Raw genomic sequence first — 13,677 nt, 5'->3', positions numbered from 1 at the left:
TAATTAATTAATTTATAAGAAATCTATATCTCTTAAGCTATATAATATATATAATAACTATATACTCCTTACTTTTATTAAGATTTCTTAGCCTTTTAATACTTATATTATTAAAAGCTAGCTTTTTAATAAGCTTTAGTAATTAAAAATACCTCTTTATAATACTTTTAAAGATATAATACTTAATAGCAATATCCCTTATAGTAATAGGCTTTCTTTTATTATACTTAAGGCAGTTTTATAATATAAAGACCTCTTAGGTAACTTATATAGTATTATTAATATAATATAGATATAATATTTTATTAATTAGATTAAAAAGGCAGCTTTATAAATAAGAGTTAATTAAATTATATATATATATATATTAGAATTTATTAGATTTAGTAGGTAATTCTAATAAAGTTCTAATAAGGCAGGGTATCTGGCTATCCTAGAATTTTACCCTTATCCTAGAATTTTACTGCCTACTCTATAAGTAGGGTCTCCGTTAGGTCGAATCCACGGGTAGAGTATTAGAAGCAAGGCACAATATTCGGCGTAATTACTCCCTGCCGCCAGAGTGAGAGTACAGAGTACGGATACATCGAGCAAAATGTGAAGAGAGTCAATGTGGTAAACTGGGACCACCAGTCTTGAAACAAGGCCTTAATTGTTAGCCAAGCCTTTTATACTTGCTTTGTCCAAGGCTTGCTATGCCCGAGCTTGAGCTTGATTGCGATCCCTGTAATCTGTAACCCATCTGACACGCGTCCCCTCATGGGATGTTCCAAGGAAAATAGTGTCTCAGAATTGGAGAGGACACTGTACCCTTTTACTCTATTCGGGTTTTCTCCCTTGACTTTGTCTCTCGACAACTGTCATAGGACAAGAATACCTGTCATAGGGAAACTTATTCTTCAACGGTCCAATACGGGAGCGACGTTGATCGGAAACGTCTTTTGTCACACAAAAAGGTAAATACAGTGCAACTGTTGTAAACGCAATCAAGTTGACGCGTGGAAAGTGTCTGATCGGCCCCTGATTATCCCCAATTCTCAAATCTAAGCGGCTACGTCCCCTGTAGAAAGACCCCGATAGCAGGGCCCATGCTCCACTGATCAAGGCCTTTTCTCCAAAATCGCCCGCCCTGGGCATTTTGCAGCCCCTGAGAGAGTACTTTATCTCTCACCAGCTGGTAGTGAACCATAATGTATTGTCCGACAGCTAAATTGGTGATCCCACATTTTAGGTTGTGCTAGTCTGAACCTGGAGCTGTTCTGTGCCGGTAAACTGCAACTGAAGTGTTTAGTCTACCTAGGTACCTCTAGTCTAGAATTTTTGATATGACGGCCAAGTCTAGCAAATCTTTGAGCAGCTCCTCCTTCATCTTCTGCTTGACCTACCAATGTTACGACTCATGCTTTCCATTTCTCCCTGTTTAACAAATCTCCTCCTTATCAAACCTCACCTTCACCTTCTTTCCTCTCTCTACTGACTTCCTGTGTGAAAATCATCGGTTCTCCATCTCTTCTTTTTTCTCTCGACCCCCTTTATTTGACAATCCTTGTCTGTCCGTTCTCTATTACCTCTCTAACCCACTCTCCCCACGTTTTACCCTTCCCAGCATCGCACCTACAGTACAGCAAAACGACAGCTCGACATTATCTCTTGCCTGCGAGCAACACACCCGACAAGGACGATTTAATCATGCGGTGAAGAAGCGAACTTTATTAATTATATCGAAACGTCTTTTTCTTTTCCTCGCGAGTTTTGTCACATACAGTTATCGTCTTTGGAACGATTTTCTGCCCCGCGATCGATCGAATTCGTTACCTGACCCTCGATTCGAAAAACTTGGCCGCGCATACGTATTCTGTCGCTGGCGTCAGAATCTCCTCTTGCGCTGCGCTTTAATACGCACATTGTATCGAATAATAATCAATCCAGCGATATGCCCAAGATGCTTGCGCCTGGGTTCAGGACACGGCGCAGCTCCTCCTTCATCCGATTCGGCGCCCTTGCTACTCTCCTTGTCTTTGCTTTCTGGAGTTTTAGCAGTCGCGCTCCCACGCCGCAACTTCTTCCTCTCCACAAGTCCCAACAACAGCCTTCCGATAGCTCGGACTCGATCCATCCTCCTCCTAAAAAGGCAGTGCAACAACCTGTACGTGAAAGACAACAGATGCCCCTTAAGTATGCTACTTGCTAACTGACTGCCGTAAAGTTAGCAAACGACAAACCTGTGCAGGGCCCTCACCCAATTGACAAGCTCATACATGATGGTGGAAAGCGACACAAGGAGCAGCTCGCTAAGGAGTCGCATACACTAGAAGATGCTGCGCAAGCTTATCGCAAGCGTCGTGGACGTCATCCGCCTCCAGGTTTCGATAAATGGTGGGATTTTGCCAAGCAGCACAACGCCATTGTCGTTGAAGAATTCTGGGATCAGGTTTACCATGACATCGACCCCTTTTGGGGTGTTCCTCAGCCTGTGATTCGCAAGGAGGCGTACAGCTTTGAGATGTCAATTCACATTCGAAACGGCAAGGCCAATTCAACGAGCGATTGGTTCTGGACGCTGATTTGGCTCGACATGATTCGTTCGATTGAACACATGGTTCCGGACTTGGATATGCCACTGAACGCCATGGACGAGCCTCGTCTTGTCGTACCTTGGGAGGATATCAATGACTATATGACGAAGGGAGCGGAATCACGCAAACTTTGGTCAGCCAAGGAAGTAGTCTCGGATTTTCAGAAGCTACCCACAGCTGGACGACATGACAGGAACGTCAGAATTCCGTTCAAACGATGGGAGAAGACTAGTAGGCACCTTTCGAATAGCCTCATGATTCACCATTGCTAACATGCTATAGGTCCTTATTGGCCCATTGCCAGTCGAGGATGCCCACCCGATAGTCCAGCCCGCCAGGCCCCTTTGAAGGATTCCTTTAACGAACCCCCGAAAATCGATATGTCCAACGCCGAACCACACTCCTACGCTGGCTTTGTGTCCAACTTTACCCAATCGAGCGAGATCTGTCACCAGCCCGATCTTCAAGGTCTTAATGGACTCTTGATCAACCCTATTTCCGTGTCGTCCACCAAGATCCTGTTTCCCATGTTTGGCGGTTCCAAGCTTGCAATTAACAACGAGATTCTCCTCCCTCCTCCGATCTACTGGCAGGCGGAAGAACGATTCACAGGTGGTGAGGACAACATTCAATGGCATGACAAGGGCAGCACTGTGGTGTGGAGAGGTGTTGCGACTGGAGGAAAGAACAAGCCAGAGAACTGGCGCGGGTTCCATCGTCATCGTTTCGTCTCGATGCTCAATTCTACAAAGCTTACAGCAGCGGAAAAGGGCACTGCGAAGCCCGAGAACTTTGTCCTCCCATCAGAGCAGTACCGTCTCCAAGCGCAAGCTCAAGGACGACTTGGCGACTGGGTAGGCGAATGGTCCGACGCCGGCTTCGTTGATCTTATGTGCTCGCCCAGCGAAGACGAGGGCAGATGCTGGTATACAGACCACTATTTCGCAAAGGTCGATGGAATGGACATGCACGAGCAGTTCGCCTACAAGTACGTCCCCGATATCGACGGGAATTCCTTCTCAGGCCGCTATCTCGGCTTCCTCAACTCGACCTCCCTTCCCATAAAGGCTACACTTTTCCGCGAGTGGCACGACAGCAGACTTGTACCTTGGGTGCACTTCGTCCCTATGGACAACCGCTTCCAGGACTTTTATGGTATCATGGAATATTTCCGTGGCTACGCTGACACTGCCGGCCACGACAAGGCTGCCGAAAAGATTGCGAATGCGGGCAAGGAGTGGGCGAACAAGGTGTTGAGAAAAGAGGATATGCAGATTTACGTCCTGAGACTACTTCTCGAGTACGGACGTGTCATTGCAGATGACAGAGATAAAATGGGATGGGTAGACGACGCTCTAAAGGATCCTTCCATCGAAAAGACATGGGAGAGCTTCAACTTGTGAGGAAACGATAAGACAAGTGTGTTGACATCATTACGGAGTTTGGCCTTGATTTAAGGGTGGGCGATGGCGTTATGGTGTGCGATATTTATCTGTGATGATGGCATGTCGACAGTCTACGGACTCTCTCGACCGGCGAGATTGAGCGGAGGCATTTCAAAGTACATATAGAACTACACAATGGGCATGCATGAACAACAATTGCCAAGTAACAGACATTCTACTTGGTGGGAATCTGAACCATTTGCTTTATTATATCAATCAACCCATAACAATTGAAATGTCTTGCCATGAAGCTCCGTATTATACTTTTTTGAGTGAGGTTAATGTTTATCTTCAACTGTAAAAGTAACGTTTATAACTTTGGTATAAATTTTTAGTTATGCCATTGACTCCTTTTAGGTATTTAAAGTTGGTCTACCCCCAGTGCAGTGGTTTTGGCTATATCATCGTCTTCCGTGGGAATGGTGGCGAAGTCGTGCTCGTCCATTAAGCGTCCTACGAGGGTTGTGTAGTTGGGAGCAAAGGGCCACTCGAGCCAAGCCTTGATGATATCCGCCCAGTGCTGTTCCGTCACGCATCTTGCGGCTAACGCTCCGTGTTTCGTTAGGGGCGAGCCTCCTTGCGCCGGGTCGTAGATAGAAGCCACACCAGGTGCTTGATCACCGAAACCAGGCCATAGACCGTCCATCGCAGCGGGGACGGGGAGAAGCATGTGCTGCCACCAGTAGCGCAGCATGGTATCTGAGATGGTGCCGTTGCGGGCAGTAGGGCCATGCTGGCGAATGTATGGGTTCATGGCTTTGGGTTGGAGGTCGAGAAGAGCGCCGGGCATTCTGGGGAAGAATTCATCTTGGCGCGTGGCGAGCGGTTCGAAAGGGCGTCGATCCCAAAATAGGGTGGGTTCTTTTTGTTTCCAAAGCTGGTAGTTATCACGAACCATTGCCCATTCTTTCCGTGTGTTCTTCTTGATGTTGTCAAGACGCAGATCGAAAGCCTTTTCGGCGGCGGCGAGCTCAGACGGGGATTTAAAGCCAAGCTCCATGAGGCGATCGCGCTCTTGTAAAAGTTCGAGGTAAAGCGCTGAATCGGCGAGGTCGTACTTTTGACGGAAGCGCAGCGCTTTGAGACGGTCAGGTGGCGTCTCTCTCCTAGATTTTTCAAAGGCTTCCTCGGCATCTGCGAGCTCTTGGCGGAAAGGTCGGCTATGGATTGGACGCTCAACGCCCGCGAGAGGTCGGCCTGCGTACTCGCGGTTCTCGGTGAGGTTCTTGTATACGGCTGTTTCGCGGCCAGAGGGCATTGTAAGGCCAGCTTTCTTCATGCGGTCGAGCGTGCGATATCCAGATTCCATGTTGATCCACTCGTCGCGGAGTTCATAACGGTCTTCGACCTCGGTGTCATGGCCTGCGATTTCGTGGAGCCATTCGAGGGCGAGTTCGGCTTCAAAAGCGCTGCGTTTGCGACGAATTGCGCTTCGTGGGAGTAGTCTGCGCTTGCCGTCGTCGGAGATCCAGATGAGCATGCGCACAAGGCCGTATTGTTGGAAAAGTGAGGCGGTGCGGATGCTGGACATGAGCTGGTAGAGAACCATTGTACTAACACACTCGAACATCTGGTACTTCTTGGGTGGGCAGTAGCACAGGTTGATGTTGACGAGTAATGTATCGTTGCGTTCTGGTTCGGCGGCAGGATCGCGAATTTTTTGTTTGACGACGCTCCCAAGCACCTCTTGGAGCTCTTTCCAGAGGATACCTGCCTTGGGTACGACTTCGACATTAGATTTGCTAAGGAAGTCACCGAGGAAGGGCTTGTAGAGTTCGATATCTGGTTCCATGAGGATATGCTTTCGAGGCTGAACGAGTTCGTGAAGAGTCTTGCTCCAGAGACCGGCGCCGGGGTTTATATCGACGAGATCGCAGCCGCGATGGCGTTCGAGGGAAGGGGCGATATAATTGGCGACATCGTCTAAACGAGTGATGAGATGTGAAGTCACTTGGGCTATAGACAGATAAACTTACCACAAAGGTCTTGGCTAACGATACTAACACGATGTCTATCACCAAGTGAACTCTTCTTTCCCATAGAAGTAGGGGTCCAAACTCCCGTGTCCTTGAGCTCCTGTGCTAATTCATTACCTGGTGCGAGCTGATCGATCACGAGTCGTTTTGTAGCGAGGTAACGGAGTTGGAGCTGAGGTTTAACGGATGATGTCGTGCACCGGAATGGCCGCACGAGAGTCGATCGCGCATGTTGCCTAGCGATGAACATTTGGTCCTGCAAAATTCACTATATTTCAACCGTAAAGCGGTCATCGAAAGTGGGTGAAATAATGCCATGTTTGGATGGAAGATGGGAATTTCTAGGTTTTGCCGCGATTGACCGCTAAGATTAGATGGATAAGATAAGATTAAGCTGGGATGTGAGGTGGGGGTTTAATGAGTAGATAGATGGCCTGCAGGATTAATATTGCATAGGTAGCTAGCTACTTATGTTTGGTTTGCCTCATAGTACTTTTCATTTCATAATATTTGATCATATAGCGAGATCTCTATAATCGCTTTGAGAGCAGATGCTTCACACAAGCTATGAAGCAGTCAAGTCCAGCTCTTCAAGTCAGAGTGAAGTTGCATAACCGACATGTAATTAGTCTTCTTCCCACAGTCCACCAGGGATTTGAACTCGAATTTATTATACAAGCCATCCCTTGATCTCTTACAGGATACCATACACGACTTGTCGTCATAATAGCACTGAATTTGAACAATTTCAATCCCAAAACATTCGAGAGATATCGCTTACCCTACATCTATTCATCAAACATAGCATGCTGTTGGAGGGTGTGCATGAAATCACTTCAAGTAGTAATACTAACAACTTATATGTCAACATTTCTTTCATTCATTTCCACACCAGGATGCCCAAGCTACAAGATAAATAAAACTCCACGAGACGCCGCCATGCTGTAAGAGACAATTCTGGAAACTCGCTGCCTCCCAATCCCTCTCCACCTTATGTATCTACGACAAGTGACTGCTGTACCTCGATTCATATCTTCATCATGCACCTTCGCTACCAAATTCGTTGGTCCACTCGATTTGCCTTGCAATATCGTCTTTGGATACAGTTGGATGCGAGTCGTCGAGGGCCATCTCAAAGTCCTTAAGCTGCACATCTGGAGCCAGTAATTCCTCCGATGAAACGTCGTCGTACGTCATCTCAATCTTTTCTGGGTCGCCGGGCGAGCAAGGCGTCAACATGCGCTTGCCATCTTTCATAACCTAGAGTCGTTAGTGGGAAACCAAATTTGTAAAAACAAGTCAGACTTACAGCTTTGAAGTGGGTGGCTTGTAGAATCTTTCGGACAGGCCTCATCAACGCAGATTGAACAACGTTGGCGATATCACTACCAGACATTCCGTCCGATTTGGAAGCGAGAATGTTGTAATCACTCGCCACGAGAGCAGTATCGGTGTCGCCAATGGCAAGCTTAAACATGCGTGCGCGACCATTTACATCGGGAAGACCAATATGCACACGGCGCTGGAAACGTCGTCGAATAGCAGCATCGAGTTGCCAGGGAATATTGGTAGCTCCCAGAACTAAAATACCCTTGCTGTCGTTGCCCACACCGTCCATTTGAACCAGGATCTCAGTCTTTATACGACGTGAAGCCTCGGACTCGCCTTCACCACGGGGACCGCACAGGGCATCGATCTCATCGATGAAGATAACCGAAGGCTTATTTTCGCGCGCCATGGAAAAGAGGGCCTTGACCAACCTGCGCAAGACCGTGGTTAGATACAGCATGTCCCTAATCGCTGTGGGGAAAACTCACCTTTCACTCTCACCCATCCATTTGCTGACCAGATCGGAACTGCTGATACTGAAAAAGGTACTGTTTGCTTCTGTCGCAACAGCCTTGGCGAGGTAACTTTTACCTGTACCTGGAGGACCGTACAGCAGGATACCTTTCCATGCCTGTCGCTTACCCTGGAACAGACTGGGGAACTTGATGGGCAGCACAACAGCCTCCTTTAATGTCTCCTTGGCACCCTCAAGACCAGCGATATCCTCCCACCGCACGTTGGGTCTCTCTTGAAGAATAGCACCCGACAATGCGTTGCGCAACTTTTTGTTATCGTCATCCTCACCCGCTGCAGGCTTGCCTTTGCTAGTGGAAGCACCATTAGCGCCCATAGCAGCCTTTCCGTTTCCATTTGCGCTGGCATCGTTCTCGCTGGAGAGGAACTGCTTGAGCTTCTCTGCGCGGTCGAGGTAGGTGGCCATCTTCTCCTGCATGGTGACTTTGAGAGCTTTGTTCTTCTCCCACTTGAGCGCCTTGACCCAGAGTTCCATGGAGGACATGTAGAGGTCAAAAGCCTTTTGGTACTCCTTGTTGTGGTCGGCTGTGATGGCCTTTTGCACCTCTGCGATGGCGCGGTCGCGAAAGTTGGTCGACATGGTGACGTTGGTCGATCGAAGAGAGACGTGGGGGAAGGGGTTTTATTGAAACGTCGGTGGGTGAAGGTATCGTTGGGTCTTGTACAACTCCTCAGCGGGATAAGGAGGTGACAAAGACTGAGGGTCGAGGAGTGACAGTCACTGGTAAAGTGTCAAGTCGTTATCGAGATGGTGGAGGGTTTGGTTGAGGCAACAGTCAATTGCGCTGGGCGGGCTGTACAGTACTGGGACCGATTGGCGGGGAAACATGGCCCAGATCCATATGGACCTCAAATGATGCTTATAGCGGGGCAGAGAGGGGCTGCACAACTTTACCTACTGTATCGTCTCTCGATGACTTGGCAGTTTAGACGATAACTGAAAGGAGAAATACTAGGAAGATTAAAATAGGCAGAAACATTTTCATCTGCTTAGCAATATTTAACTACATTTTACGCTATCACTCCCCATCTTCTTAACACCATGTCGGATCCTCAAGCCCAACTCCAGGCCCTGTCTGAGGATTTCCAGAAGCTTCAAGGCGGTATGTTGCATTCCATTTTTTGAATGAACAAAAGACACGTGCTAACACGAAAAACAGAACTCCAGAGCGCAGTTGAGTCGCGACAAAAGCTCGAGGGTCAGAAGCAGGAGAATGTTGGTGTGAAACAGGTTGGTCATCTTCACATAAACATCACTGTAAAACCGTTTTCTAACCCGAACTCAGGAGTTTGAGCGTCTACAAGAGGGCGAGACTATCTACAAGCTTTCTGGTCCCGTACTGCTCAAGCAGGACAAGTTTGAGGCCGAGAACACAGTCAAGGGCCGTCTAGACTACATTGATAGTGAAATGTGAGTGTCATTCCTTCTTCCAAGGTTTGCACCCTTGTCTGACTGGCCCGATTTAGCAACCGACAAGAAGACACAATCAAGGAAACCCAAGCGAAGCTCGAGAGGAAAAGGACAGAGATTATTCAGCTTCAGCAAAGCGCACAAGCAGCTGCTCAAGGCAAGGGCAAGGAAGCATCCAAGTGATTTCACAAAAAGAGAGAGACAAGAGTGGATTAACATAAAAATAGACCATGAGTTGAGTTATATTTCTATAAAAAACATTGATGAAGATAATACAAATTAGACAAATACCTGGCACTTTATAAATGCCGCGCTAAATGACACCAGTGGGAGAGTCTTCCGTTGCTCGTCCAAAAACGCCAGTCGTGATTCGTGAAATGATCTAGTTGATCGTCATTATACTGAAACCCCAGGGAACGCCCATGTTCTTGTGCTCCAGAGCGGCGCTGGGTGAGAACATGAAGTCTTGCTTGTCGTCAGCGGCAATTGGCTGGGGTGTCGCGGCGTCTTCGTCGGCGTCCATGGCAGTGAGGATAGCCTCGGCGATGTCGCTTTTCTTCGCACAATTCTCAAACACACTGTCGCCCTCGATGAGGCCCTGCATCAAAGCTCGCTGATCGCTCTCGGTGAACAATTGGGCCTCACGGTTGAGGACACCATAGCTGACCTTCTCGCCCGTCTGCGCCAAACGCTGGAAGATGACGGTAAAAGCGGCAATGGCCTGGGCCACGATGCGGACCTTTTGCTTTGAGCTAAGGTTTGCAAAGAACTTGGATGTCTCCTGTTCCAGAAGTAGTTGTGTGTTTGTGTCGAAAATGGATTGAAGAATGCGGTGGAGAATGTTCCGGCAGTTGAGGTCAAGGTCGGCGCAGACGTCGAGCTCAAAGACTGATGAGATACTGCGGAGGATGTTGGAGAGGGCGTCGAGAGGGTTGAGGTCGTTAGGGAGATTGACCTGCCCTTGGTCAATTGTGAAGATCTCGACAGCAGTATTTACGGCGGCTGCATATGTTAGTTTGTTGATCTATAGGGCGTGTTCGTCACTACGTACATCCGCGAGCAGCGTTAACATCGAAGAATTTGACTTCGGCAGTGGATACGGTGGAGTTGTTCTTGATGCTATCCATGGTGATGTAAGTTGAGGTAGAAGGATATGACGAGTTGAATGTTTAATGAGGTATGATGGGGTATGATGAACTCAGAATGGATTGAGAGTATATTTATAAATGCGAAACTGGAGTCTAAATAATCGAGGCACGAGACCTGGGGAGAGGCTGGCTTTTGAACTTGATCGCCCCTTGGAAAAACTTTGCTTAGATGCCCAACTTGTTGAGGATCCGACATATCCTGGCAACCTCATAATAAGGTCTTCATGGCCACACCGTGGTCAATGCCCCCTTACCTGAGGTGAGGTGTCATGGGCGTGGATAGATGGGCCGATGACCGTGGGACCATTGGGGGGCCTCTTTCACCGTGAGATGACCGACTAGGTGCAGTGGCGGCGATTCAATGCGACGCGATCATGATCATGATCATGATGACCCCAGCCCAAGACTTTGTTTTGGGTTGTTGAGATGCACATCTCTTGGTACTCACACCTTAAGAGTCATGATTGATCCCACTACCAACTTTGGAGTCTAGGCGTAAGACTAAAATCTGCATCTATCATCGGTCCTAGAGTTCCCGTCTTGTCGCATTTCCTGTTGTGGTAGTCTCATTAGGGATTGCGATCCGAGGTCCCCGAACCCAACCTCAAGCTTCCATACATGGATGATGGATGTATTTCCAAGGCGAATTATCCCGGCCTTGACTATAAGTCCTCGGAAGAAATCGGAAGAGAGCAAAGACAAGGTCCTCTAAGGCCTTAAGTTACTGAGAAAACTTGCCAAGGAAGTTCCGGCTCGGTGAGACAGAACTAGGAGTGCATTGCATGGAGATTGTAATTGTACGATTCTCATAAAGAAAACACGCCATCAGTCTATGCATGATACACGACGAAAAGTGTGGCTGATCATGATGAGGCGTTACGCCACATATCGGTGCATGGATGTTTCATCATTTTGGTTTATCTACATATGTTCCGCTTTGTGCATTCTGTACCGTATAGAGCTATTTCCTTCCCCGCCATTGGGCATGGAGGGGCAATCAAGGTACCGACACTTGCCATGAGGCGCTACGCGTCGTCACAGGACCCGACTCATTGGATTCCATCTTCATACTCGAGTTTCCCATCTCCAGGCAACATCTCAAATTTGTCGCCTAAAGAGCCACGCGGCAGTCGGGCTTGACGACCATGAACCGGATATAAACGTTTCTGACGACTTTGCGACAGTCATCTTCCGAACATCACCTCTACAATCTTTCGAGATGGACTCCAGAATAGCGATGCGGCCAACTCGGCCGCAAACCGTCAAAGAGCTCGTAGCCCAAGCCGAGAATTTCGACTTCAATATAAACATTCCTTTTAAGCACTGGATACGTGCAGCCGAAACGCTATACCAAGAGGTCAGTACTTTCTGGTTCTGTTTGACATGCCAGCTAATTTGTTCAGGCTTCTTTTGCGGTTTCAGATGGCGACTTCGGCCGAGCTTACATGATGCTATATCGACACTCACTCCTCATCCTCAAATACCTTCCGTCACATCCGAAGTTCAAAGAACCTGAGCACAAGAAGGCTTATATGGTGCTGTCGAAGCGAATCCAGCGCGTTATTCAAGATCTTGAACAACTCAAACCTGAAATCGAAAATGCTGTCAAAGAGTGGGAACGAATGGCACTTTCACCAAAGACGGCCAACGAAGCACCGGCCCCTTCGTCGCGATACGAACAATTCGCAGCTCGCGATCCGACATTGTCTGGCAATGCTAGGATTCTAGATGCTTCTGACCATCAAGACTTGGCGGTTGATTTGGCACAGAGAGAATTGACGCGGAGAGATACAGCGAGGAGAGCGACGAGGCATTCTGGGATTACTGACGAGGATATCATGTCGAGGAGAAGAGGGGGTAACTGGGATCAATGGGATGGCGTACGAATCGGAGACGATGAGGATCTACGGCGGCAGATGGAGGCGACTAGGCATGCCCTCGACTCGGCGCATGAGAGACGCAACGACGATGATTTCCGACCGAAGTCGCATACTTACAACTACCCATCTATCTCAAGGCCTCGACCACTCGAGTACGAGAGAAGTACAACACCGACCGCTTCATCAATACAGCCAAGCCGACCGCCCAAGGAACCTGTCGCTCTACCACCGAAAGAACCCTTACACCCGACTCTGTCACAACCGCCACCCCCAAGCCTTCCACAAAAGGTGCCTCTATCAGGATATGCACCCCTTATACCATCTCCATCACCTCAAACTACTGGTGACCGACCTGAAGTTCCTCGCAAAGAGGCGCTCAGCCCAACCGGAGACGTTGGCCCACCAGCAATTCCCCAAAAAGAACGTCTCACATTTAAACCAGGCGCATACCTTGAGAACGGCGATCCAATACGATCTCTGTTCCTACCGAAAAATCTCCGACAGAAGTTCCTCGATATCGCTGCTGATAACACACGTCGGGGACTTGAGATGTGTGGCATGTTGTGTGGAACGCCTATCAACAATGCGCTGTTTGTGAGGTGTCTCTTGATCCCCGATCAAAAGTGCACGTCGGATACGTGTGAGACAGAGAATGAAGAGGTCATGTTTGACTATTGCATGAACGAGGATTTGCTTCTTTTGGGGTGGATTCATACCCACCCAACTCAGACCTGTTTCATGAGTTCTCGAGATCTCCATACTCATGCTGGATACCAGGTTATGATGCCTGAGAGCGTGGCTATTGTGTGCGCGCCAAAGTTCCAACCTTCGTAAGTCATCGCCATCAATTTTCGTCTATCCAAGCTAACAAGTCAAGGTATGGAATCTTTCGCCTAACTCATCCGCCAGGACTGGATCACATCCTGAACTGTAAACATCAGGATACATTCCACCAGCACTCAATTGACAATATCTATCGTGGTGCGGGTCAACCTACGGGCCATGTCTATGAAAGCGATAAGTTGGACTTTTATGTACACGACCTGCGGACTAAATAGAGGGATTGTGGCGGTACTAAGAATGAACGAGGTGGAGGGCAGCCATGCATGCATAGCGCTGGAGTTTTACAGGTGATGGGGTGCTTGTTTTCAGTACAGTAGACTTACAAAGAGAGACAAGATATGACTCTGATCAATGGCTAAGAAGTCACCGTGAGACAGGATCTGCGAGTTGATGTGTGAACTTACGAAGTTGGTACTCTGTACACCACGCCTGCGACATTGTCCAGCGCCCTAGACAGTCCAACAGTGCAATACAGTACAAGACAATGACCCAGTGGATCTCGTTGATCTCTCGTCCCGCTGTGGAGAGCAGATTA

The 13,677-nt window shown here is 48.2% G+C and overlaps 6 protein-coding genes across 6 annotated transcripts; 3 read left to right on the top strand and 3 right to left on the bottom strand.

Annotated features, from left to right (window-relative positions):
• Positions 1-1,942: 1,942 nt before the first annotated feature.
• FPOAC1_009712 (uncharacterized protein) lies at positions 1,943-3,979 on the top strand (the record flags this gene model as incomplete). The annotated part of the gene is made up of 3 exons (XM_044854133.1): positions 1,943-2,146; positions 2,207-2,807; positions 2,859-3,979. The coding sequence occupies 3 exons, from the start codon at positions 1,943-1,945 to the stop codon at positions 3,977-3,979; spliced, it is 1,926 nt and encodes a 641-aa protein (XP_044706803.1).
• Positions 3,980-4,382: 403 nt separating this feature from the next.
• FPOAC1_009711 (uncharacterized protein) lies at positions 4,383-6,247 on the bottom strand (the record flags this gene model as incomplete). The annotated part of the gene is made up of 2 exons (XM_044854132.1): positions 4,383-5,944; positions 5,998-6,247. 2 exons carry the CDS (start codon positions 6,245-6,247, stop codon positions 4,383-4,385), a joined length of 1,812 nt encoding a protein of 603 aa, XP_044706802.1.
• A 788-nt stretch (positions 6,248-7,035) lies between these two features.
• FPOAC1_009710 (uncharacterized protein) lies at positions 7,036-8,440 on the bottom strand (the record flags this gene model as incomplete). Its single annotated transcript, XM_044854131.1, has 3 exons — positions 7,036-7,257; positions 7,307-7,757; positions 7,815-8,440. The coding sequence occupies 3 exons, from the start codon at positions 8,438-8,440 to the stop codon at positions 7,036-7,038; spliced, it is 1,299 nt and encodes a 432-aa protein (XP_044706801.1).
• Positions 8,441-8,902: 462 nt separating this feature from the next.
• FPOAC1_009709 (uncharacterized protein) lies at positions 8,903-9,454 on the top strand (the record flags this gene model as incomplete). The annotated part of the gene is made up of 4 exons (XM_044854130.1): positions 8,903-8,963; positions 9,021-9,091; positions 9,147-9,271; positions 9,328-9,454. The coding sequence occupies 4 exons, from the start codon at positions 8,903-8,905 to the stop codon at positions 9,452-9,454; spliced, it is 384 nt and encodes a 127-aa protein (XP_044706800.1).
• Positions 9,455-9,653: 199 nt separating this feature from the next.
• Positions 9,654-10,398, bottom strand: FPOAC1_009708 (uncharacterized protein; the record flags this gene model as incomplete). Its single annotated transcript, XM_044854129.1, has 2 exons — positions 9,654-10,273; positions 10,323-10,398. The coding sequence occupies 2 exons, from the start codon at positions 10,396-10,398 to the stop codon at positions 9,654-9,656; spliced, it is 696 nt and encodes a 231-aa protein (XP_044706799.1).
• Positions 10,399-11,436: 1,038 nt separating this feature from the next.
• FPOAC1_009707 (uncharacterized protein) lies at positions 11,437-13,357 on the top strand (the record flags this gene model as incomplete). Its single annotated transcript, XM_044854128.1, has 4 exons — positions 11,437-11,548; positions 11,604-11,776; positions 11,823-13,129; positions 13,177-13,357. 4 exons carry the CDS (start codon positions 11,437-11,439, stop codon positions 13,355-13,357), a joined length of 1,773 nt encoding a protein of 590 aa, XP_044706798.1.
• Between the last annotated feature and the right edge of the window lie 320 nt (positions 13,358-13,677).

The sequence above is a fragment of the Fusarium poae genome, chromosome 3 (genome assembly GCF_019609905.1).
Source record: "Fusarium poae strain DAOMC 252244 chromosome 3, whole genome shotgun sequence".
In the NCBI taxonomy this organism is placed as follows: Eukaryota; Fungi; Ascomycota; class Sordariomycetes; order Hypocreales; family Nectriaceae; genus Fusarium; species Fusarium poae.
Note: the sequence above shows the minus strand (reverse complement) of the source record. Positions and strands in the feature narration are given on the sequence as shown.